This window comes from Zerene cesonia, unplaced genomic scaffold (genome assembly GCF_012273895.1).
Source record: "Zerene cesonia ecotype Mississippi unplaced genomic scaffold, Zerene_cesonia_1.1 Zces_u003, whole genome shotgun sequence".
Classification (NCBI taxonomy): domain Eukaryota; kingdom Metazoa; phylum Arthropoda; class Insecta; order Lepidoptera; family Pieridae; genus Zerene; species Zerene cesonia.
This window is the reverse complement of record NW_024045133.1, coordinates 1,443,069-1,466,941: the sequence shown is the minus strand read 5'-3', so window position 1 is coordinate 1,466,941 and position 23,873 is coordinate 1,443,069. Positions and strand designations below refer to the sequence as shown.

The 23,873-nt window shown below is 35.3% G+C and overlaps 2 protein-coding genes across 2 annotated transcripts in view; one reads left to right on the top strand and one right to left on the bottom strand.

Annotated features, from left to right (window-relative positions):
- LOC119838456 overlaps window positions 1-3,222 on the top strand; it is a 14,672-nt gene extending 11,450 nt beyond the window's left edge. The window contains exons 9-12 of the mRNA XM_038364402.1: window positions 477-638; window positions 1,483-1,555; window positions 2,381-2,508; window positions 2,738-3,222. Of these exons, the coding sequence (XP_038220330.1) occupies window positions 477-638; window positions 1,483-1,555; window positions 2,381-2,508; window positions 2,738-2,869 (495 nt within the window). The 3' untranslated portion in view covers window positions 2,870-3,222. The remainder of the gene's footprint in view (window positions 1-476; window positions 639-1,482; window positions 1,556-2,380; window positions 2,509-2,737) is intronic.
- A 5,261-nt stretch (window positions 3,223-8,483) lies between these two features.
- The window catches only part of LOC119838485, a 37,833-nt gene continuing 22,443 nt past the window's right edge, over window positions 8,484-23,873 (bottom strand). Inside the window, exons 6-9 of the mRNA XM_038364435.1 lie at window positions 22,638-22,817; window positions 21,944-22,070; window positions 14,903-15,954; window positions 8,484-11,368 (exon numbers count right to left, since the gene is read on the bottom strand). Coding sequence (XP_038220363.1) covers window positions 10,183-11,368; window positions 14,903-15,954; window positions 21,944-22,070; window positions 22,638-22,817 — 2,545 coding nt within the window. The 3' untranslated portion in view covers window positions 8,484-10,182. The remainder of the gene's footprint in view (window positions 11,369-14,902; window positions 15,955-21,943; window positions 22,071-22,637; window positions 22,818-23,873) is intronic.

Here is a 23,873-nt window from a genome sequence, read left to right as displayed (position 1 = left end):
GATGGGAAGATATGGTTAGTTATGGAATTATAAATCAAGTATAAACTAAGACTCATACTCATGTAATGGTATTCTGTTTTGTTATATAGTATAATTTTTTTTTGAGAGTTGTGGTTTTGTAAGGTGTTTAAAGAGAATTTATCCGTTTGTGGAATGCTCTTCCAGAAACGATCCGTAACGCTCAAACATTACGTATATTTAAAGGAATGCTTAGAAATATTTTGTCCTTTACCCAACGGTTGCCTCGTAGAGATGGCTTTTAGCCATAAGGCCGCCATTTGCATAGTAGTTTTTGTTAAATTTTATTTCTTTTTTATATTTTGAAAGTGTGCAATAAAGAATGAATAAATAAATAAATTTATCTTATTGTCACCGATCCTCGATAAGTTAGAATTGAGTCTGTCCGTTTAAAGTGATTCAGAATTGAATCTAAATGAGTCGATTACATACAAACATACAGGTGAAACTAATAAAAGCTCATGTTCTCCCCACTCTCTCCCACCAGGATAGCCCGATGGAACAGCGGTGGCAACCGGTGCGGCGGCAGGTCGGGGGATCGGGTCGCGGCTGTGGCCGGCGTGCAGCCCACGTGCGCGAGCCACGCGAGACAGCTCATGAAGGGAGCTAATAAGCACATGGTGAGGCGGGGAGGTGGGAAGAAAAAAAAAACCGGAGGAAATGTGAAGAAAAGAAAGGGTGGTTCACTATTTGGTTACGGTTGGGTGGCTAGATAGAAGCTTATAAAGGATGTTAATAAGTATATAGTGGGGGAGTAGGGGGTAAAAACAAAACAAGGTGGGGAGGGTGCTGTAGCTAGCTAGCTGTGGATAGATTAATTATTGTTATAACTAGTATTTTTTAACTAGCTTTAATAATAAACTAGCTTAATTTAACTAGCTTAAACGGTGAAGGAAAACATCGTGAGGAAACCGGCATGTCCGAGAATCAAAAGTTCGACGACATGTGACATCTGCCAACCCGCACTAGGCCAGCGTGGTGGATTATGGCCTGAACCCTCATAGGACGCCTGTGTCCCAGCAGTGGGAACATATATGGGCTGATGATGATGATGATGATAACTAGTATTCGCTAGTCATATGAGCTTATAAAGGGTGCTCATAAGTATTTGGTCAGGGAAAGGGGAGGATTATAAAATAGGAGGGGGAGGGGGGGTGTGGCTATGGGTCTATTTCTTTCTCACCTTGATACACATAATTTTTTTTTATTTTTTATAAATTAAAACACGTCACTTTGTTCGTACGCTATGCACAACCAAACTACTCGACCGATTTTAATCAAATCTGCACATCGTGCGCAGTTTTATCCAACTTAAAAGATAGGATGGTTTCTATTATTTCAATTACGATAAATGACTACCCGAGCGGAGCCGGGGGCGCAGCTAGTTTATTATATTAGTCTCGGTTATATCATATGAGTGAGACATTTGTAATAAACTCACGAAGTTTTTACTATCGCTTCCAGGTGGACGTCCTCTTTCACAGGGTGCCGTTGGGTAAAATATATGTTATTACCAAAAAGGACCACGAGCTCTTAGGTGAGATTATTTATTTATTAACCGACCGCGAAGAACAGGAGAGTTCCTCAATGCGCCGGTTTTTTTTTTTTTTTTGCTATTGAATGGTTGGTGAACCAAATGTGATGATTCTTCTTTTATTTGATAGCTGATGCCATGTTTTTTTGCCAAATTTTCATGTAAATACATGTAATAATAAAAAAATATTATTAAAACTAGTAAGTGTATACTACTTTGGCCGTCTCCTTAGTGCTCCTTCGTGCAGTGGTTAACGCGTGAGCGTACAACTAAGTGGTCCCGGGTTCGATTCCCGGTGGGGACAAAAAAAAAAATCACGCTTCACACTAATATTATAAACTAGCTGCGCCCCGCGGTTTCACCCGCGTAAGTCCATATCCCGTAGGAATATCGGGATAAAAAGTTGCCTATATGTTATTCCAGTTGTCCAGCTTTCTACGTACTAAATTTCATTGCAACCGGTTCATTAGTTTTTGCGTGACAGCAACAAACACACGCATCCTTACAAACTTTCGCCTTTATGATATTAGTGGGATTAGTATGTAGAGGATGGTAGGAAAAGTAGGAAATATTAGTAGGAAGTGAAAATTTGTTTGTATGGATGTTTGTCCGTCAATCATGCTGAAATCACTGAACGGATTTTGATGAAATTTGGTATACAGACAGTGTATGAGCTTACTTGGGTGATAGGATACCTTTTTTATCCCGATTAAATGCTCCCTTGGGATAAAACAGGAATCTTGATATCCGGGCGGAGCCGGGACGGGCGTCTAGTAATCAATATACGATAAATAACAGCGTTATATACCTCTCTCTTTCTTTCTCTAGGTATAAAGTTGGACAGCGAATGCACCATACAGTCGGTGGACGGCGGCGGGCCGGCTTACCGCGCCGGGTTGCCGCCAGGCAAGTGGGCTGTCACCGAGGTCAACAATAGACCGATCAATTTGTTAAAGGTATAAGTTATGTTTTTTTTTTTATATATATATTTTTTAATTTATTCAAGTAACACAGACTGATTTTAATAGTAACAATTAATTCTTAAAAACAATGTTGGTATATTATGTCTTAAATATAATAATTGATTCGTTTAAACGCTTTATAAATGAGACATTTAAAAAAAAAAAATAGTTTTTTTTTTTCTTTTCTTTTTCATTTTTTTTCATTTTTTTAAATTCTTCTCAGGGCGGCGAAGAGGAAATGAACAGGATCAGCGCGAGGGGAACGGAAGTATCAATTTTGATACAGCCGACGGGGCTCGTGAAGAAATTGCGGGCAGCTATCAAGGGCAATAGGGCACTTTTAGCGCTAAGATAGTACCTAATTCAATACCTAACTGCTAGGTGTTTTTTTTTTCCAGCAATTTCTCAACCGACACCGTCAAAAACGAGGGAGGTGCTAAAGTCGATTAATATGTATAAAAAAATATACATATTATATATATATATATATATTTTTTTTTTGTTTGTTAGTCGATGTATAGTCAATGGCTTTAACGATGCGCGTGCGCATAGCATAGTAATGCTTTTCGTGTTTCCCATTTCCCATTTCAGAATAAAGAGTGTTACCACTTTTCCCTAAGGGGTGTCGGTTAAACATTTTTTTGTAGAAAGCAATCGGGTTTTATTAAGGAAAAACTATATTAAACTGTAATGAGTAATAATGGGACACGAACATAGTATACGAGTGTAAACCGCACGCTGATACGTCCAGCCGTTTTTGAGATTAGCGCGAACGTACTGAATGAGATAAACAGAGAAACATTCGAATAAACAGCGTCCAATTTTTAGGTTATTATTCTATCAAAATATTTTTATATACGTACATTTATTATTACATACAAATTGACTGAAGAATCGACTATCAAAAACTGAAAGAAACTTTCAAATCGGACCTGTAGTTCCTGATATTGACGCGTCCAAACAAACAAACTCAGCTATATATCATTAGTATATATATATATATAGACATATATAAATTTAAGTCATTTGCTGCGCAGCTAAAATAAAATCAACAAACAATGAAAATATTTAATATTATTAATATATCGTGAACGTTAGTGATTTTTATTTTTATTAAATCATTTTACAATATCTTTTTTTATATTTAATTAAAAAACATCTTTTTTGCAATTAAGTAAAATATATTACAAGTTAGTGTTACAGTATCTTTGTGAGTATTCCTATGTGCTACTAGTGCGAGAGAGATAGCGATATGTAATGTTAGACAGAGACAGCAGCTGCACGGTAATGCCGTGTTTCATTGTTTTTATTTGTAATAAATAATTAATTGAAAAAAAAATATATATCAACCCGCCTAGATTGTTTTAATCGGCTATCTCGAATTTGAAATTTATTAAAATGTGAATCTTTGCTAGTCAAGCCCTTACATTTATATTATGACAGATGTGAAAAAAATTTAAGCTGTCATTTTGTGACCGCCGCCGCCATGTATGAGCGATTTTCTTTAAACGTTGCTTAGAATACCGGAAGAAAAACAAAAAAAAATACTGTATTAGAATCGGTCCATCTGTTCGAGTGTTACCACAGACAGACATCAACACCCCTCTTTTTGTGTCGTGGGTTAAATTCGTTCTAATATCGAATTATTTTCATGTAAACTTCGTCTGTCAAAAACTCTGCAATGAGTACTTTATACATCGTTACTTAAAAATGTGTGAATTTAAGTTGAAAACAGAAACTGTCACTATGGCAACCGATGGTGTTTTTATAGATTCGATAATTAATCTCTGTTTACCGAACCAATCTAGAAATGTTGCTTTTAAAACATTATTATTGAACAAAAATTGCCTGTAAGAATCTGTTGACGGAAATTGGCGCTAAAAATCCTTTATTTTCATTTAATTAAGAATATATTTTAAGGATATAATTAACCTAAATGTCAAATCGATCAAAACAACATTAAAAACGACGTATTTGACTGATATCGATAGAAAAAAAAAATAGATTTTTTTATCAATGGTCCATTCTAGGTCGGATGTTGAAATAATTTAGGCTGATAATTTTAAGGAAAATTCGACCTAAGGTAATGATAAGAAAATCGTACCAAATGTATAAAAATTGTGATTGTAATAAGGGTGAGTTTTCTATGAGTGTATTTAAATTTTCGATTTTTGAAATTTTACATTTTTATTTATCTGTAAATGTACTAATATTTTAAAAAACTTTTGTACGCATAGTCGAAAGTGAAAAGTCCGATTTTCAAATTTAATCCTTAAGGCGTTCGCAGTAAGGCTCGATTTAAACTTTGATATTCCATGTACATACGTATTTTTAGAATTTTATGTCAATAAAATTAAAGAAAATATATAACGGATCTCCAATTGGCGTAAATCGATATTTTAATGTAAAAAAGATATATTTACTTTAGTTTTTAAGAACATGTGATTATTTTATACAAATTTTTCGCGGTCGTATATGGGTCGACTTTGTATCGTCAAATAATTCGATAACTGACAAAATCCAAAAATGTTTAGCATTTTAGTTCTAGAATAGAACTCGAGCGTTTCTCGGCTAGAGAGAGAGGAAAGATGGCGGTGCCCTATTTGTCTCTTTCGGACTAATTAAGTAAAGAGGTAGAAAGAACGAATTCCCCTCTTACTCTCTCTCTCTCTTGTTGTCTCTCGTAAATAAAAAAAGTACTAATTCCAGTGTGCACAAAACACAAGAGCTGAGACATATAGGTCACCTAGCGACATCGGTTATTGGGCCAGCTCTCACCGGGGAAGTACCACACCCCCACAGAAGACCGGCGTGAAATAGCATTCTGCTGTGTTTCGTTCGGTGTGTGGGGGAGCCGGAGGCCCATATCCTTTTCCTTACCCTTCCCAGTCCTTTCCTTTATTCCTATCGCCAATCCTTTCTTAATCCCTTCCCAAAAAGTCGGCAATCCATTTGTAGAGGCGTAAGGTCTGCAAAGGACCTTATGCCTCTACAAATGTTCATGGGCGGTGGTAGCGCTTACCATCAGGCGTCCCACTAGCTCCATTGCCGACTGTAACATAAAAAAAAAAATCGGTTCCCCACACTGGAATTAATACTGCTCTTAGACCCAAACATCTCGCATGAATCGAGTTAAGATGATGATAAAAATGAATTAATTATCTGTTTATCGAACGAAGATTTAATTTTTTAATGCTGATTTAAACTGTAAATACTAATTTTTTTGCTCTTAAAAATGGTCTTTGCAGTTACTATTGAAATAAAAAATTTAATAAAATTATTAGAAAATTTTCGTTTGGTGAACAGCCATATTAAATTTCTTCATATTATTTTAAGTTAGAATCATACAAAATGGTTTTAACAAATAATGGAAGGTACAATATCTTACAACGTTTCTTATCACAGACTGTATTTCAATAAATCGCAATTAAAACAATTCATACAATTTTTGTATTATCTATGGTTATACAACCTTTTTTATATAAAGCAATAATAAATAACATTTATACATATCCGATTTGTGATCAATATATTCGTCAATATATGTTTAATAATGTTGGTGTTTTATTTGAACCTTTGACCCGTTTACTTACTTTAGTTCAATTGGTCAAGATCGTACTGGGGAAAAGTAGCACACGGACCCCTTAGGAGATGGGGGTGAAATAGTATAAACAGTGCTCCTCCATGCTTTGTTTGTGCCAAGAGCAGGCAACTGAGCTGGTGGTTCGCCTGATGGTTAGCGATCACCACCGCCCGTGATGTAGTTCCTCTGCGAATGCACTGCCTGCTTTATGGGATAAGGGATAAGGAAAGGATTGACGACACGAAAGAAGGAATGGACAGGGTAGGGTGAGGAATAGGAAACGGACTTTACGAAAATTGTTCTTATTTGCGATAGGACAATGAAGCAGAGTTGTGTTTACATAGCAACTGTTTAGTATTGTTTAGATATGTTATATGTTGATGGACGATTCAATTTTGAGAAAGTTATATATGTTTTGCTAGTTGTGGATATTTTTGTGCACGATTCGAACTGGTGATACGCAAGTCGGGTAATTGACCGAACTCGTGTAGCCGACCGAGAAAGTGTTATCTGTTTTATGCGTAAGAGTGAAAGAGCGCGACTTATAAACGGTCATCGCCGTTTCAAAATACCATAATGTTGGTGCAGAATCTGTCGCTTTTGATACATAGTTACACAGAGTATAACATTGAGATCGGTCAGTATGTGAAAGTATTACCACAGATAACGTGAAAAAAATTTTATATGTGGTAGTCGAGCACGCTTCGGCACGAATTGGGCCAGCTCGCACCGGGGAAGTACAACACCCCTACAGAAGACCGGCGTGAAATAGCATTCTGCTGTGTTTCGTTCGGTGAGTGGGGGAGCCGGAGGCCCATATCCTTTTCCTTCCCCTTCCCAGTCCTTTCCTTTATTCCTCTCGCCAAACCTTTCTTAATCTCCTCCCAATTTAAAGTCGGCAATCCATTTGTAGAGGTGTAAGGTCTGTAATCGACTTTACGCCTCTACAAATGATCATGGGCGGTGGTAGCGCTTACCATCAGGCGCCCCACCAGCTCCATTGCCGACTGTGACATAAAAAAAAAAAAAAACATAACTCTATACTAGCAGTAGTAATACAATACTCTCAAGGGAAAGTAAAGAAAAGTGGCTCCGTATAGTACCTCGGACTACAATTAAAATCAGGGGGTTCGGGACCGACAGCGTGCGAGATATAATAGTTTAAAAAAACTAAAAAACACGCTTTTATCATATTTTGCAAATTGAAAAATGGAATAATTTTATCAAATTAGTGTATTGTCATCGGTCCTCAATAAATCTACAAAGTTTGAACGAAATCTGGCCGTTTAAAGTGGGTCAAATACGCGCACAAAGAAGTCGGTTACAAACAAACATACAGGTGAAGCTAATAAAAAGCGTGTAAAAAGATGTTTAATTTATTTGCACATTATCCCAATCACCACTAATAAAAAAGGAAACTGTCATAAGCAACATCGCATATTCAAGAATTAAATTTCGGCAGTGACATCGGCCAATCCGCATATCCTAGCGAGCGTTTATGGCCCGAACCCTCATAAAAATATTCCGTTCGGTAAATTTGCGTCTAGACCAAAAAACATTTTACATCTCAGCAATCTCCCCTTGTTTCTTAAATAAATATTGCAATGTTGTTTGATCAGTGTTCGCCATCTTATATAAAAATAAAATTTTATGTATTGATGCAAGGAGAACATAAAATAAAACACATATAGAATAAAAATATAATTTATTACAAATATTTAAAAGTTACAAAATCTGTATACATTTATTAAGTAGATTTCGAATATCATACCATACACCTAAAATGGACATTTTTATTTGCTTTTTAGGCTTTTTCCTGACATTACATTTAATTAAAACAAATGGTTATAACATTGAATATTCGTCGAAATATAAAATAACTAATAAAAGTGTTAATTATTAAAATCATTAAGTAAACTTCCATAAACAATAGAATTAAAAACGTTGATACAAAAAAACAACTATTTCTATTATTTATGGTTAAAAAATTGAACTAAATATAAAATTAATTTATTCGAAATGATTATTTTGGCGCGAATGAGAGGACAAAACTGAAGATTTTTTTCAACATTTTTGCCCGAGTAGTATCCACACATAATCCTTCGAATAGTATAAATCTTACTTAACTTAAAAGTAAATAAAAATTATACCACTGAAAATACATTTATAAAATTATTAAGTAAATGTTATCAAAATCATAAATTTGTACAAAGCTTTTATCTCTTGGCGATTTTGTTCCAACTCTTTAAAGCTAAAAAGTATTAACGTTACCATGTCTCTTTTAATATGTTGCCACTTTCCTACAATTTTCAGTAATAATTCCACAAATCAATTTAACAAACAAATGATTATTTCATAGATTACAACATAAAAATCGATGTTTTACTTATTTAAATTATCGTATCCCACATTATAAAGCGTGCGTATCAGAAAGGCCGTCAGAAGCGATAACTTAAAATCAATTAACCGTATGCGTGATGAAAGGGAAGCCACACTGGCGCCGTGATGCGTTACGTAACGAACTGGTTTACCCTCCATCTGAAGTTATCACTTCAAAGAAATAGCTTACAACATTTTAACCCATATAATAGAAATATAAACCAAGTTGATATTTTTTTCTATGGTAACAATTGGTAACATTTTTTTTTTATAATTACAAGAATTGGCTCATTAATATTATGTTATTTGAAACATTTTATAAGGCATTGGAGATATAAATTGACAGATTAAGCGTTAAGTTATTATTTATGTACAAGATTATTATTCATCATAGCAATTTTCTACGTTATACTTTTACTTAACATGTAGAATCTATTTTCTCCTATTCGAGGCTTTCTTTTATATATCACGATAACTTTAACATACTAATAATTTTTTAGAAAATCGCCTCATCATCATGAGTTAAATTTTGTATTATATCTATTTTTTAAATAATTAATATTATTGCTGACCATTCCTGAATGTTTAGTTAAAAAGCTGTAGATATTGGTTCAATTCAATTGCGTAGTTTAGTACAAATTCATTTGAATTCAGTGGTTCTAGAAATTTCACTATTATGTCTATTTCACTAAATGCAAGCGCAGGAACGCGCTGTATTTAACTATCATTTTTAAATTAATACTTACTTTTCAAATACGTAGTTAAATTTAAATATACAACCAAATTTTAAATAAAAACAATCATAATTTTTATTTGACACTGACAATTAATCGTTACTCATTGCTTTAACTTTATAAGTATAGCATTGACTTTTATTGTTAGGAAAATTCATACAAAGAACATCTTTTCCCGCCAAAAACCGTTTGACATTCTCTTAAATTTTCTTAGCATATTGATACAAAATTCACATATGATACAAGTTATCTATGATCGAAAATTTGGCTACATAATTAAATTTAAAATTATATTGATTCATTTGTGTTTAATATGAGATTACTGATGTTTACATTTAATAGGATCACAAATATATCACATTATACAAACCAGTAAATAGGAAACATTCAAGTGAAAATTAAAGAATATTCAATACTGATTCATGATTTAAGTTTTAAATAATGAACACGGTGTTTGCACCATTCGAAATACATGGTTTATTTAGATATACCATAGACAAATTATTACTTTTATTTACAAATACTCTTGAACTGCCCTATCAACCTCTTTTTTGAAAAAGTCCGTCTGATTATTCATTTATTTTTATTTAGCATGTGACGAATATTTTAAACATTCTTACAAATCAAGCATTATTTTTTGTTATCCACTTGCTTCAGCAGATAAAATATATATTTTGATTGGTACATAGATATAGCGTAAAGCGTTCTACTTATAATCTAAAACGTTCAAAGAATTGCACTTTGTTCAACTAAATAAATTCATTTAAAAACCGTACATGCATATAATTTTAAGCCCAATTTCATTATATATGAAACATATTTCTAAAACTAATAGTTAAATCGAACATTATAAAAAAAAAATAAAAATTCGGAAATCTTGTTATTCAAATAAATGTCAAAAGAATAATAAACGCACAGATAAGAAAAGTAACAATTGTATCCCATCAACCATTTATCTATGGAAAGCGTGTACTATGCTTTTTCAGCATTCTCGCGCATCCTGCGTCGTCTATGGATTATCGGTACAAAAATCCACAACGACGCGCCAAAAATTAATATGAACCCTAGCGTCACAAAAAGAGACTTATACGACTGCGTATATTCGAACCAAGCGCCACAAATCGGTGGACCTATAAGCTGTAGAATGCCATTCACAAATAAACTAATACCATAAGACGACATCAATCTTTCCGTACCTAACATCTCCGTCATAACCAACGCAGTTACACCCACGTTGATACCGGATGCGATACCGAATACGCAACAAAACGCACTTATAGCTGAATACGACGACACCAGCGGTATCATAGACAAACTAATACCGGAAAACAGCAGGCCGGTGATGAAAAAATAACGCTTCGGTGTCAAAACGATATCTGACAGCGCGGACCCGCCAATTCTGCCGACCAGATCTAACGCGGATATTATAGATAATAAATACGCGCCCAAAGATTTGTCGAAACCACACTCTTTCGCATACGACGGCACTAAAATAATGAAGTTTGTATACGATATAGCGCAAGTGCAGTTCGATATGAGGATCACTAAATAAATGGGGTCCTTTAAGAGCTGCACATCAAAGTACTTGTTGGGCTCTTTTTTGGCGTCGTCCTCTTTACGCTTTTTGCAGCCGCAGCAATAAGATATGGGCGCCAGACTGTCCGTGACTGACTTAAGACTGAATTGCGAAGCGAATTCGCTCGGTTTCTCAAAAGCGGAGAGCGTCGAACCGTGAAACGGTGTGGACATATACTGGAAGCTGGACGTGGACGGACTGCGTTTCGGTGTTTTGGGCAGCACCAGTTTTTTACCGAAGCCGTCTTGCGAGTTCACTCGGCTGGACTTTCCTTCCGGCACGGATTCTAATAGTGACGGGTTGCTAGGTAGGTGATTCGATATTTTGCTAGAGATGTGCTGTATACCGTGTTTTGACGGTGTCGATATTTTGCGTGTCCTCTCTTCGTTTTTGGTGAATTGCGTGGCGCTAGCCGAGCGTGCGAAGTCAGATCTATCGTCTAGATTTACGTGTGATCTAGGCTTGTGGATCGGCGGGGAGCCGTTCGGACATCTCTCTGCGTGGTCATCTTCGGATGTGAAAACTAATTTTGGGTTTGATAGATTGAGTTCGTTGGGGTCCTCTTCGATAAATGTCTCCAACTGAAATGTAATAGGAATATTTATTAATATTAAAGTAGTTATATAGAATTGACATATTAAGGGTTATAAAACGGAAAATTTGTTTCTTCCCTTACCATTATCCTTTTTTCCTCCACAGAGGTAACCTTAATCATATCATAATAATATTATAAATGCGAAAGTTTATAAGGATGTGTGTGTATTTGTTGCTCTTTCACGCAAAAACTACTGAACCGATTGCAATGAAATTTGGTACGTAGACAGCTGGACAACTGGAATAACATACAGGCAACTTTTTATCCCGATATTCCTACGGGATACGGACTTACGCGGGTGAAACCGCGGGGCGCTGCTAGTACTATCATAATACTCAATTATATATACATCAATCTTTCCGACATACAATAGGATCACAAATATATCATTTTTCATATAAAACTTTGCGTAATTTACACAGAGATATTATAGAATATGTATAGAGCAAGCAAGAGAGAGAGATAGTCACTGTACTATATCTGTCCCTGTCTAACTTACTGACGAAACATACAGAGCTACGAACATATCTCTGAAATGGCGAAAAATTGAACTAAGCTTGTTGAATTGTCATTGTTAACTTCTTCGAGTGCATGGTCTTGTTTTATTGTTGTCTTTCTCAATTTTAATTGATAAATGTGCAGAAAGCAATTATTATATAATATAATTTTCAATATTACGAAAGCTATTTATTTATTTATAATACTCTATTACACAAACTTAGACAGAAACAACAAGAGAACAATTGGCAGAACAAAAAAAAAGCACCCTTTGTACACGAGGCGGACTTATTGCTAAACAGCAATATCCGTCAAGCAACCTAGTTGCAAAGGAAATGTACGAGGTTCTGGGATAGTGCAAAAGCAGAAAATAAATAAATAAATCAAGTAATAAGCAATAAGTGATGTCTGGAATGGAACCGATCTGGAAGCGACGGTAATGACGCATATATATGTCATACTGCTATTAACATAGCATGTGTGAGAGAGATAGATAGTGTACTGCGATCTACTCTCTCTCTCCACCTACGTTAGTACTTAGTAATTATAACTAGCTTTTACCCGCGGCTTCGCACACGTTAAATTCGGAGTAGTTTAATAATTATTATACATAGAAACCTTCCTCTTGAATCAGTCTAAAATCTATGTTTATGAAAACCCCATCAAAATCCGTTGCGTAGTTTTAAAGATTTAAGCATATATAGCGACATAAGGACAGAGAAAGCGACTTTGTTTTATACTATGTAGTGATGTTCCATAGGGTGTTTACCTTTTACTAAAATCCGGGACCTTCCTACATTTAATAGGCTTATTGAGAACTTCATATATATTAAATTAAAAGGCATTGAGAGATAAAATAAAAAACAAATATTATCAAAATATTTATTTACAAAATTAACAATAAAAAAGTCCTATCTAATTTTAACATTGAAAACATCATATCTTAAACATTTGTGCATATAAATTCATATAATCACATATTTAGTGTGTGTATTTTCTTTATATTTACCATAACGTTGCTATAACAGGGCCCGGGGCTTTTACCGCCTTGGGCCCCTGTTTGCTTGGGGCCCCATTCGCTAGGGGCCCCGTTGATTACGATGACTAATATGTCAGTATAAGAAAAACAAAACTAAACAAGTACTTTAATGAATAAAATATATATTTTTCTAAAATTTCGGAGCGGATTTTAATTGGACTATTAGTAATATTAGTCTAAGAGCCAATGAAAAAAATCAAACTGCATATTTAAATAAATCATAAATAACTGCCATTTTTTTTAACCTACTCTCTATGTATTTAATAGCCATTTAGCCTCTCCTGACAATTTTTGGGACAAATACATATGTATTATATTAATTTCACTCACTCTTACACTATATTGTGGTCTTTAAAATAACCAACTGCGAAAAAAACAATAAAGTAAATTCAAGTATGTCAAAATTTAGAAAAAATTCGATTTTCACTGTAAAAAACACGCAAACGACTTTCAACCTTATTGATTTAGAAATGTTTTTAAAAATACCTAATTGAAAAAAACGTCGCAAATTTCATAGGAATGAGAACGGAATGAATTTTATTTGATTTTTTCTTTAATAAGTGTAATAAAAATTAACGTTATAATTAGTATAGGATTTAATATATAATAGGCAATATTGTACAAGTGCGTTCATATTCAGAAAAAAAAAAATTTTTTTTTTCGTGGCAAAGAGATAAGTCTATATGCCATTGTCAAATACCTACTATATGGAATTATCGAGTGGTAAAACTAAAACAAAAGAATCTGTCAACTTGATAATCTCATTCGTCACCTGATATTAAGAAAATAAGCACAAAATAGATTCTACTATAAATTCGTCATTTAATAAGTAACCGCATTTTTTAAACCCCAATTTTTACAAATGGAAGACGTAAAAAAGCACGCAATTATGAAATTATAACTAAGTATGTCTAATAAAACAAACTAATTTATAATTAAAATAAAATTTGTGTTTAACATTGTGATAAACGAAGCATTAAATAATATTATATAAAACTAAAAAAAAAAGAAATACCAACCGGTAATAAGTAATAAAAAATAAAAAAAAACACTAAAATGAAATAAAAAATTACAAATCTATAAAAAATAATGAAAGTACTAATCTTCGTAGGCCTCGGCTAAATTAATTTATTTAATAAAATACAACTGTCCCTGTCGCACACGGAATTTTTTATAGAAAGGAAAGAGATAGCCTTATGTTTAGCTGCTTAAGAAATACATATATAATTAATCAATTTGGCTTTTAGGTGTGGCACAAATTCATATTAAATCTAATTCTTGGCTAAACATTTAAAGTAAATATAAAAAAAAAATGATAATAATCGATGTTAATTAAATTCTAACCTAATTAATAACAATATAGAACTACTGAAACTCCAATTAAATACAGTTATCAATACCATAATTTCTTCGAAGTATTTGAAAAATTTCATTAAATAGAAAAGACTATTTATATGAAATCCGAAACTTAAGCCTCAAAATTTTAGTTCCAATATTAAATACACATAAATTCATGAAATAATTTTAAATTAACATTAAGTTAAACGAGCCTATTTCATGAAATTTTATTTCATTTCATTCAATTTCACAATCACTTTGAATCCCAAATTTAGCCTCCAAAATATTAGTTCGAAGCTAAACAAAAAAAAAAAAAAGTAAAATGAAAAAAAAAAAAAACATAAAACATAATTTTGTGCAATTTAACATTCGTTAATACTTTGTGCATTTAAATGCGTCAATAGAACATCTAGACACTATAAAAAAATCGTATAAGTTTTCTAACTGTTTAAAATTACAATTCATTTAAATAATTATGTGAATGAATTTGTTACGATAAAAGATATAAAAACTCTAATTTTCTATCGCGGACAGATTTACCATTGAACGTTAACTGATTTTCAGCGACATATACCTTTGGGTACAAAATATAATAAGTCACACTTTCTGCCCCTGCATCTGTTGCTTTTTACGTCTATTTATAATAGGCATGAACAACCATAGAGAGGAACCAGCTATAAATATAAAACCGAAGGTCACAAACATGTTCACATAGTTTTTATCGTGCTCGTACCACAGCCCGCACACCGGCGGCCCTATCAGCTGCAGCAAGCCATTCACGAACAAGCTAATACCGTATGTCGACATCAATCTATCGACACCGAGGATTTCGGCCATCACTAGCGTCGTGACACCGTTATTTATACCGGACGACAGACCGAACAGCGCACAGAATATGCTCAGCGTTGTGTACGATTCGAGGAACGGTATAGCTGTCAAAATGATGCCGGAGAAGAATAAGCCGCCGACGAAATAGAACGTTTTAGGCATTATGTTCAAATCGCAGAGCGCGGAGCCGCCGATGCGTCCGACCAGGTCGAGCGCTGACACCGTACTGAGCAACAACGCGCCTCTCGACTTATCGTAACCTATGTTTTGCGCGTATGAGGGTAGCAATATAATAAAATTCGTCACCGATATAGCCACGGTGCTACTGGATATCAATATAACCAAGTACGTGGGATCACTCAAGAGGGACACATCGAAAAATTTGCTCGGCTCCTTCCTCTGTTTCCGCTTGCAACAGAAGCAACAGTACGCGACGTCCGCTACGCTGTCCGTGATGGACTTCAACGAGAACTGCGAGGCGAATTCGTTGGGCTGGTCGAAGGCGGAGAGCGTGGAGCCGTGGAAGGGGGTGGACACGTACGCGAAACTCGTTGTGGACATGTTCCTTTTGGTGGTGCTGAGGCGTCTGCCGAAGGTTTCGGTGGAGCCCAACCTCTTCGAATCCGGAACACCGTCCGGCGCCATGGAAGCGGAGCTCAACGCAGCTTTAGTTATAGGACGCGTGTAGGACAGTTTGCGTTTCGACACGTTATGCCTGAGGTTCTGGCTCGAGTTTCTTTGACTGTGTATTTGGACCAGCGAGAGATTCCGTTCGGAGCTCTCGTTCGCGATGCCATCTGGCTGACCGTTCTGCACGCTGGTCATGTTGTACGTCTCTATTGGCTCCTCCTCCTCGAAAAGAATATCGTCCTGCAATGGAAAACCGGTTTCGCTAATACCTTTATTTGACTGTTGTTTATTTACTCCGATCAATTATATTGAGAACTGTGCCTTAGTACTACTTAGTTACTGACCATATTTCAACTTCTTCGACTCGTTAAGCTATCTCCAACATTAGTAGTATAGTAAGTTTTTTCTACTAAATTTTAAATGTCACAGCGGGCAACTGAACTGGTGGTTCGCCTGATGCTTAGCGATCACCACCACCGGTGAACAGAGCAGAGGTAGTGCCACTGCGGATGCGCTGCCCGCTTTTAAAGGGAAGGGAAAAGGAAAGGCCTCTAACTCTTACTAAGTAGTGACTTGTGACGTGAGAATTTGTACGGAAAGATGTATGAACGTCTGTTGGCGTTGCGGAAACGGCTGAAGGGATTTTGAAAAGGTTTAAAGCAGAGATTTCATTTATTACAGTCAGGAATATAACGTATGCTTATTTTTATGTGAATACTCTCCAAACTGCGGAATGTGGTTAGTAAGAAAAATTTATAGAAAGGGCCATTAGTAGAAAGTATGATTGGATGTATATTTAAATCGTATGGTGTTTTATAAAGAAGTAGTTTTGTAGTCAGATAAATCTCAAAGACAACATGTTTAATGGTCATTACAACTGGAGTTCATAATAAGATTTATAATTGATCGAAGTAAGCTTATTACTATTCTAAGCTAAACTAGATTTAGGTTCCACAAGCCATTGACTACATTTTTACCAGATACCTAAAAGATACTTAAGTTTCGATTCAAGTATTTAAGGAACACTGCTTTGATTGAGTAGAACTCAAATTTAAGTATCGTTTAAGTATACACTAAGCGTTTCATGCAATACGCTTCACCAATCCCCATCCATACTACTATTATAGATGCGTTAGTCCGTCCGTCTGTAACGTTTTCAACGCTAAACCACAACTTTGGTTAAGATGAAAATTTGATAGGTTTTTTTCTAAAATTAGTATCACTAAATTGTCTATTCCTTATTAATTATTCTACTATAAAACGTATAGATTAATAATCTTAGTGTTATTTTTAAATAGCGGACCGCCTCAGCTTCGCTTGTGGTCCGTATACAGCACTCAGGGATCACATTCCAACGGTGTAAGATTTTTTTTAAATCGGTCCAGTTGTTCTCGAGAAAGGTGCGATCAAACAAACACTTCAGCTTAATATTATAGTGCTATAGACAGTGGGTTATTTGCATCCACGGGAGATCTGAATCTGATCTGAAGACTGATCTGAAGACTGAAGTCACACAGGAATGTATGATAATATTTATTAAGAATGTATCGTATTAAAAATCTAAATATATATAACTTTTATTACAACAATGACCTAGAATCAAAAATTCAACCCGACTTCACAACAGATTTAAAACACGGTCTATACGAATATAAGATTGACTTTTAAGATTTAAAATCAAACACAATTCAACCGCAGTTAGGTTTTCCATACGATTACTTATCCCGAAACAACCCGGGTAAACCGGGATTCCATATCCTGTAATATATTGATTAGTAAGATGTCTAAAAACTTTCGAACTGACAAATTAATCCGTCAATAAAACGGGTTTTAAATCCATTGTAGCGTCACTTCTAATTAATACTAATAGGTATATATTCGTAAAAAACCATTGTTAAAAAAAAAAAAAATACAACACAAAGCCAACACCGATCTGTCTACATAATCACTTTCGTTACAAATATCGTTACGAATACCGGTATTCGTAACGATATCAGTTCTACGTCTGTTACAAGTTACGTAACGAGTACCGGTATTTGAAATAACGTTATCGAATAACGTAACGGTATAATTACAACGTCGTTTCGCGCCATTTTGAAAATGAAACTTCACACACGTGTGCAAAAAAAAAATACACGAATAAAGACACTGGACAAAGACAAAGCTTTAGAGCGTATACATTTCTTTCTTGTAGGGTTGACATATTTTTACAACGTTCCCCAAAAATGAAGGACTGTATACATAATTTTATTTAATAATAAATTTATATTATTTATTTAATTTTTATGAAATATATAAAACCTTTGTGACGTCACATGATAAGGTTTAAAATATGCACTACGATTCGTTTATAAATTAATGAACCCGATCTAACAATCAAAACTGCTTTTTTCGCTTAGATATTTAAAAATACCTTCTTAAATTTTTAAATGTGTGACGTCACATCAGGGGGGGAGGGTATTCTTAAAATATGACAGGCTGTGGCGAGTAGGCGAGGTGAAAAAAAGTTAAATTTCATGTGACGTAAGTTATGTATTGCCCCTAATCAGCGTTCACAAAACATTAAGTACCATAGAGCGTACACCATCAGTGGGACACCCTGTATAAGGAGACATGGCCACGTAATATCCGCTAAAAGCTTTGTCTTTGCCCCGTCTCTTTGCTCGTGTGCGTCTGGAAAGTGATTATTTCGTGCGTTAGTGTGCGTGCATAGCCAACGAGAGCAGTTAAATTGGTGACATTGCTTTATTAAGATACGTTAGTATCTTATTCTTATTTCTTTACTCATCGCTTCTTATATGCGACGTGAAGAGGTTTATAGACGTACTAGCTGTTCGCCCCGGCTTCGCCCGTGGTACATATATAGTCTATGTTACTCGTGGATAACGTAGCTTTCGAATGGTGAAAGAATTTTTAAAATCGGTCCAGTAGTTTTTGAGCCTATTCATTACAACCAAACAAACAAAGTTTTCCTCTTTATAATATTAGTGTAGACTAGCTGCGCCCCGCGGTTTCACCCGAGTAAGTCCGTATTTCGTAGGAATATCGGAATAGAAAGTTGCCTATATGTTATTCCATTTGTCCAGCTGTCTACGTACCAAATTTCATTGCAATCGGTTCAATAGTTTATGTGTGAAAGAGCAACAAACACACACACATCCTTACAAAGTATCGCATTTATGCCACAGGTACCGTGCGAACGGGATGAATTATATGTAATTTTGACGGAGGGACAGAGAGGTAAACAGGTCAAAGGTCTTGGTACTTAAAGACCGTAACCTATCTTATAAGAGCCCTTATCAAATAAGAGCTTTTCACAAAGATTCACACAGTACCCGTTACTATGGTATCTCCCGAATAAAAAACTATCCCATGTCCTTTAACAGGTCTCAAACTATCTCAATACTAAATTTCATCCAAACCAGTTCAAGGGTTTTGGCGTGACAGACGGATAGAATAACTTTCGCATTTATAATATTAGTTAGGATTCACACATATAAGTTAAATCTCCTATTTCCCCGTCAAGCAGGTACACCGTATCCGCCCCATACCCCACGGGGGACGAAGGTCTCATGTCACCAATTCCACACCACCCACCGAACACCAGAAAGCAATAGAAGCAAACAGAAAAAAAAAACATAGAATCGAGAAATATGTGATATTTTGTTCGTTTTAAACTGCGGCGTCAACGCGGTCGCTGTTTCAATGAAACATTCAATTCATATCGCGAGCGCTCGTAGTAGGGTTGGCAAAAATCTCCGATTTATCAGTCAGGGCTGTACACGTGATGTTTAAAGAATTTATAAAATAAAAAAAATGCGTCCGTGCTGCTAGAGAAATAAAAAAAAAGTCTTTTAACGGAATTAACGTTTGGAAAACTACACGATCCTTAGAGCATAGTATACCCCATCTGTGAGACTTTGTATTACAAAAAACAATACAATTAAAATATGTCTATCTATCTAAAGCAGCGACGCGGTCGCTATGAAGCGTTCTCTGTCAAGCAACGATCCCCGTTAAATGAATGAAACATCATTAAACATCAATTTATTCGCCAAAATTTTATTGGTGAAAAAAGAAAAAATCTTTTGTATACCATTTTTATTAGCTTCACTTGTATGTATGTATGTTTGTTACCGACTCATTTAGGCGCGACTTTAACTTACCCCGAAACGGGCAGATTTCATTTAAACCTCGTACATCTATCGGAGATCGATGACAATACAATGAATTGATAAAATTAATTTACTACGGTTTTCTACAAGAAGCGCATTTTTTCGTTTAAAAAAAAATTTTTTTTTTTTATTTTTCCAATTAAATTTTTTTTTTTCCACGTTCGCGCCCAGTCGAACAAAATTCACATACCTCGCGATATATAAAAGTCAATGATCGTCTTACTTTATGAGCTGAAACGCGTCCCATATAAGTGTTTTGTCGTTTCATTTTCAAAAACCCCTCACACACAAACGGACTGCACCGAAATCGGTGGAACACTCACTCGTGCGTAATCATTTTTCGAGTGTCGGTTAAGGACGAACTCGTGTGTATGGCCAGTGAGAGGAAGACAATGAACGCACAGAATTATATGTTGTTTTAACTTGACGTTATATCTATATGGGCTTGCCCTGGCTTCGCCCGTGGTACGTATAGGTACATATAGTCTATAGCATTCAGGGATCACCTAAATATTCAACTGTGAAAAAAAAATACTGAAATCGGTCCAGCAGTTCCTGAGCTGTATTAACTACGGATAACATATTACTAACAAAAAAAAATATAAAAATTTATTATGATGGGTTAAGCAACCCAAACCGCGGTCACCATATGGATGGGCAAAATAATGTCAAGTTAAAACGTACCATGTGTTAAAATAAGGTCAATCACATCAAGATAAAGTTTTGGATGCTGAGAACGGAAAAAGTATGGATGCAAACGAAGAAATCGAAGAACTCATCTCAATGACCATAATATATATAAATAAATAGATAATCGCGAGCATTAAGTATCGGTCTGTTTATAACGACATAAATGTAAAAAAGAAATACAACAATCAAAATATATATATTTCAACCACACTATTACAAAAAAAAACAACACCATGTATAAACAAATTCCATAAAAAAAATTGCACAAACATCGTACCTACGCTCAATAGAAAAACAATTTGAAACCTTTCAGACCACCCTGTATACACAAGAAATTCCACCACCACCACTTCATTCTATTACTGTCAATACATCACACACACACACGCACACACACACACACACACGCACACACACACACTCACACTTACACACACAGATACAAGTGCACCAAACTCGAAAAAAACTTTCATTCATTCAAATAAACTCAGAACGCGTCTTTTCAAACTGACATTCCAAAAAAAAAAAAAAAAAACGAAGGAGGTCTTCTATTCGACTGTATTCTTTTTATTAACACGCTTTTTTAACACGCTTTTATATTAGCTTCACTTATATGTTTATATGTATGTATGTAACTCACACCCGTTTTTGTCCACTTCCCGCGAACCGATTTCATTCAAACTTTGTACATCTATTTATGGTATTTTTACTCGATAACTGTGCGGGTTTTCAACCGTTGTCGCGTGGACTGGTTGAAACCGGTTCACCGGTTTTCAACAGGTATGCGACCGGTTCTTTAAGCGTTTAATAATAAAAAAAAAAATTTCTGGACCAATTCGATTCATACAACCTTAACTTCATATCTTATATATAACAAAACACAAAAGTTTAAAATTAAAACACATCCGAACATTCATAAATTTTCCAAAATCACTCACAAAAAATTAACCAATTTAAATCAATACAAAAAAAACGTCACATCACATCAATACAAAACCACTCGCCCCAAAATCATCATTAAATAAACACGCTATCAAAATCAAAACTTTGAAAAAAGTAATCAAATCAAACATCCTTCAAAATCAACAATCAAACAATTCAATCACCACCACAACATCTAACTTGACTCACGTCCAACTCAAAGTGGATGTGGTGCAAACTGATGATTTGAGTGCAACTCAAAGCAGTGTGCAGCGATTTGAGTGCAACTCAACATGTCATCAACGATCAACATCAACTCAAAGTTATGCCCCGCAATTTGAGTACGCCTCAACGTATCGCCAATGTACCGTTTGAGTTCAACTCAACGCACAGTTTGAGTTCAACTCAACGCACAGTTTGAGTTCAACTCAACGCGAACTCACCTGCGGGCCTTCCTCATCGTCCACCGGCTCCTTGAATTTCTTCACCATATGCTCCTCCACGGGCTGGAACAGCAACGCCGCGGCCCACACGTTCAACATGATCCCCCCCAGAATTAGTACCGCCCCCCTGGAAAATCGAATTAATAATTAAATTATCAATCTCATTAATTAATACGCGATCCAAGCGAGAACAGGAACATTAATTGACTCATGGTGAACGATCACCACCGCCCGTGAACATTCGCAGAGGTAGTGCCTCTGCGGATGCGCTGCTTTTAAGAGGAAAAGGAGAGAAGTGGAAAGAAGGGATGTACAGGTACGATTTTTACACAAAAAAAAAAATGTATATGTCACCGTAAGATTGTACACATCGTTATATTACAATCTATCTAGTAAGATTGTAAACTATCGATAGATTGTGAACCGTATCATTATGATTGCAATTTAACGCATCATTTTTCGCTTTTTACTCTGAATTGAATCATTGTGTTAATAACTTAGATTTTGTTTTGAGGTGATTCCTTATAATTGATTGTTTCATATGCAACTATAGTTACATTAAACTCATTGCCATCAAAAATTATTTTCTAGTTTTTTAGTTCATTAGTTTAATTTGCAATAAAAGCGTGTTTTTTTTTTGCAGTTTTTTTAAAATATAATTAATCATCTCCCACACATCTCCCAAGCAACTCACTTGTATCCGTACGTCTCGAGCAGGTAGCGCAGCACCGGCGGCAGTATGATGCTGCCGAACGCCGAGCCGGACATGCAGATGCCGTTGGCGAGCCCGCGCAGCCGGACAAAGTATGACGTCACTATGTAAACGGTCGGCGGGAACGCGAGCCCCGCGCCGGTGCCGACCATCGCGCCGAAACTTGACGGTACGGGGGGGAAAAAAAAAATTTAAACATGTCAATTTTTTTTTTTTGGCATTTGGTATTAAGAATTTTAACATGTGATTTTTTTTTTCTTTTGGCATTTGGTATAGCTGAGATTTTTTAAATAATATAAAATATGTCTTTTGCCTATTTCTACTTCTATCCTACTTAAACACGTTTTCTTTATGCTTTTTTTAATTGTTTCATTTTTCTTTCGTATTATTTGAAAGAAGGATAGAAAGAAACAAAATATATTTATTTATACTAAGTAGCTAATGATAAAGAAATGATACATTTTATGACAACAAAGAGCTGAATTAACCTAGGATAAAAACATGATCCACCCAGTATATGAGAGACTGAGCCCAATGAAGGAACTTAAGACACTGATTTTCAGTAGATCCCACATTGACCCCCTGACAGTGGTAGCGAACATATAAAATGAAGAAATAAAAATAATTATAAATACAATAATATAAAATAACACATTATACATGGAATATAAATACCAAATTTACAGAACACACATTTATAAAAGCACTAGCTGTGCCTCACGGTTTCACCCGCGTAAGTCCGTATCCCGTAGGAATATCGGGATAAAAATTTGCCTGTGTGTTATTACAGTTGTCCAGCTGTCTACGTACTAAATTTCATTGCAAACGGTTGAATAGTTTTTGCGTGAAAGAGCAACAAACACACACACACACACACACACATCCTTACAAACTTTCGCATTTATAATATAGTTCGCTAAGTACGCTATACGCTTTAATATATTTGTGCTACTTTCTTGAAGTTCGTAATATTTACTATTAGATTTTGTTGTACTGTAAAATGTTCGTATTATTGATGGAATAAACAATTTTTTTTCTTTCCTATTACTATAGTACACTGTTGACGCGTGTTGCGCGCGTGCTCTGCGTGCGTGCGTGCGTGCGTGCGTGCAAGCGTGCGTGCGTACGTGCGTACGTGCGTGCGTACGTGCATGCGTGTGTGCGCACGTGCGTGTGTGTAAGTATACGTAAGTCACCCTCGGCTGCGGGACAACTTTG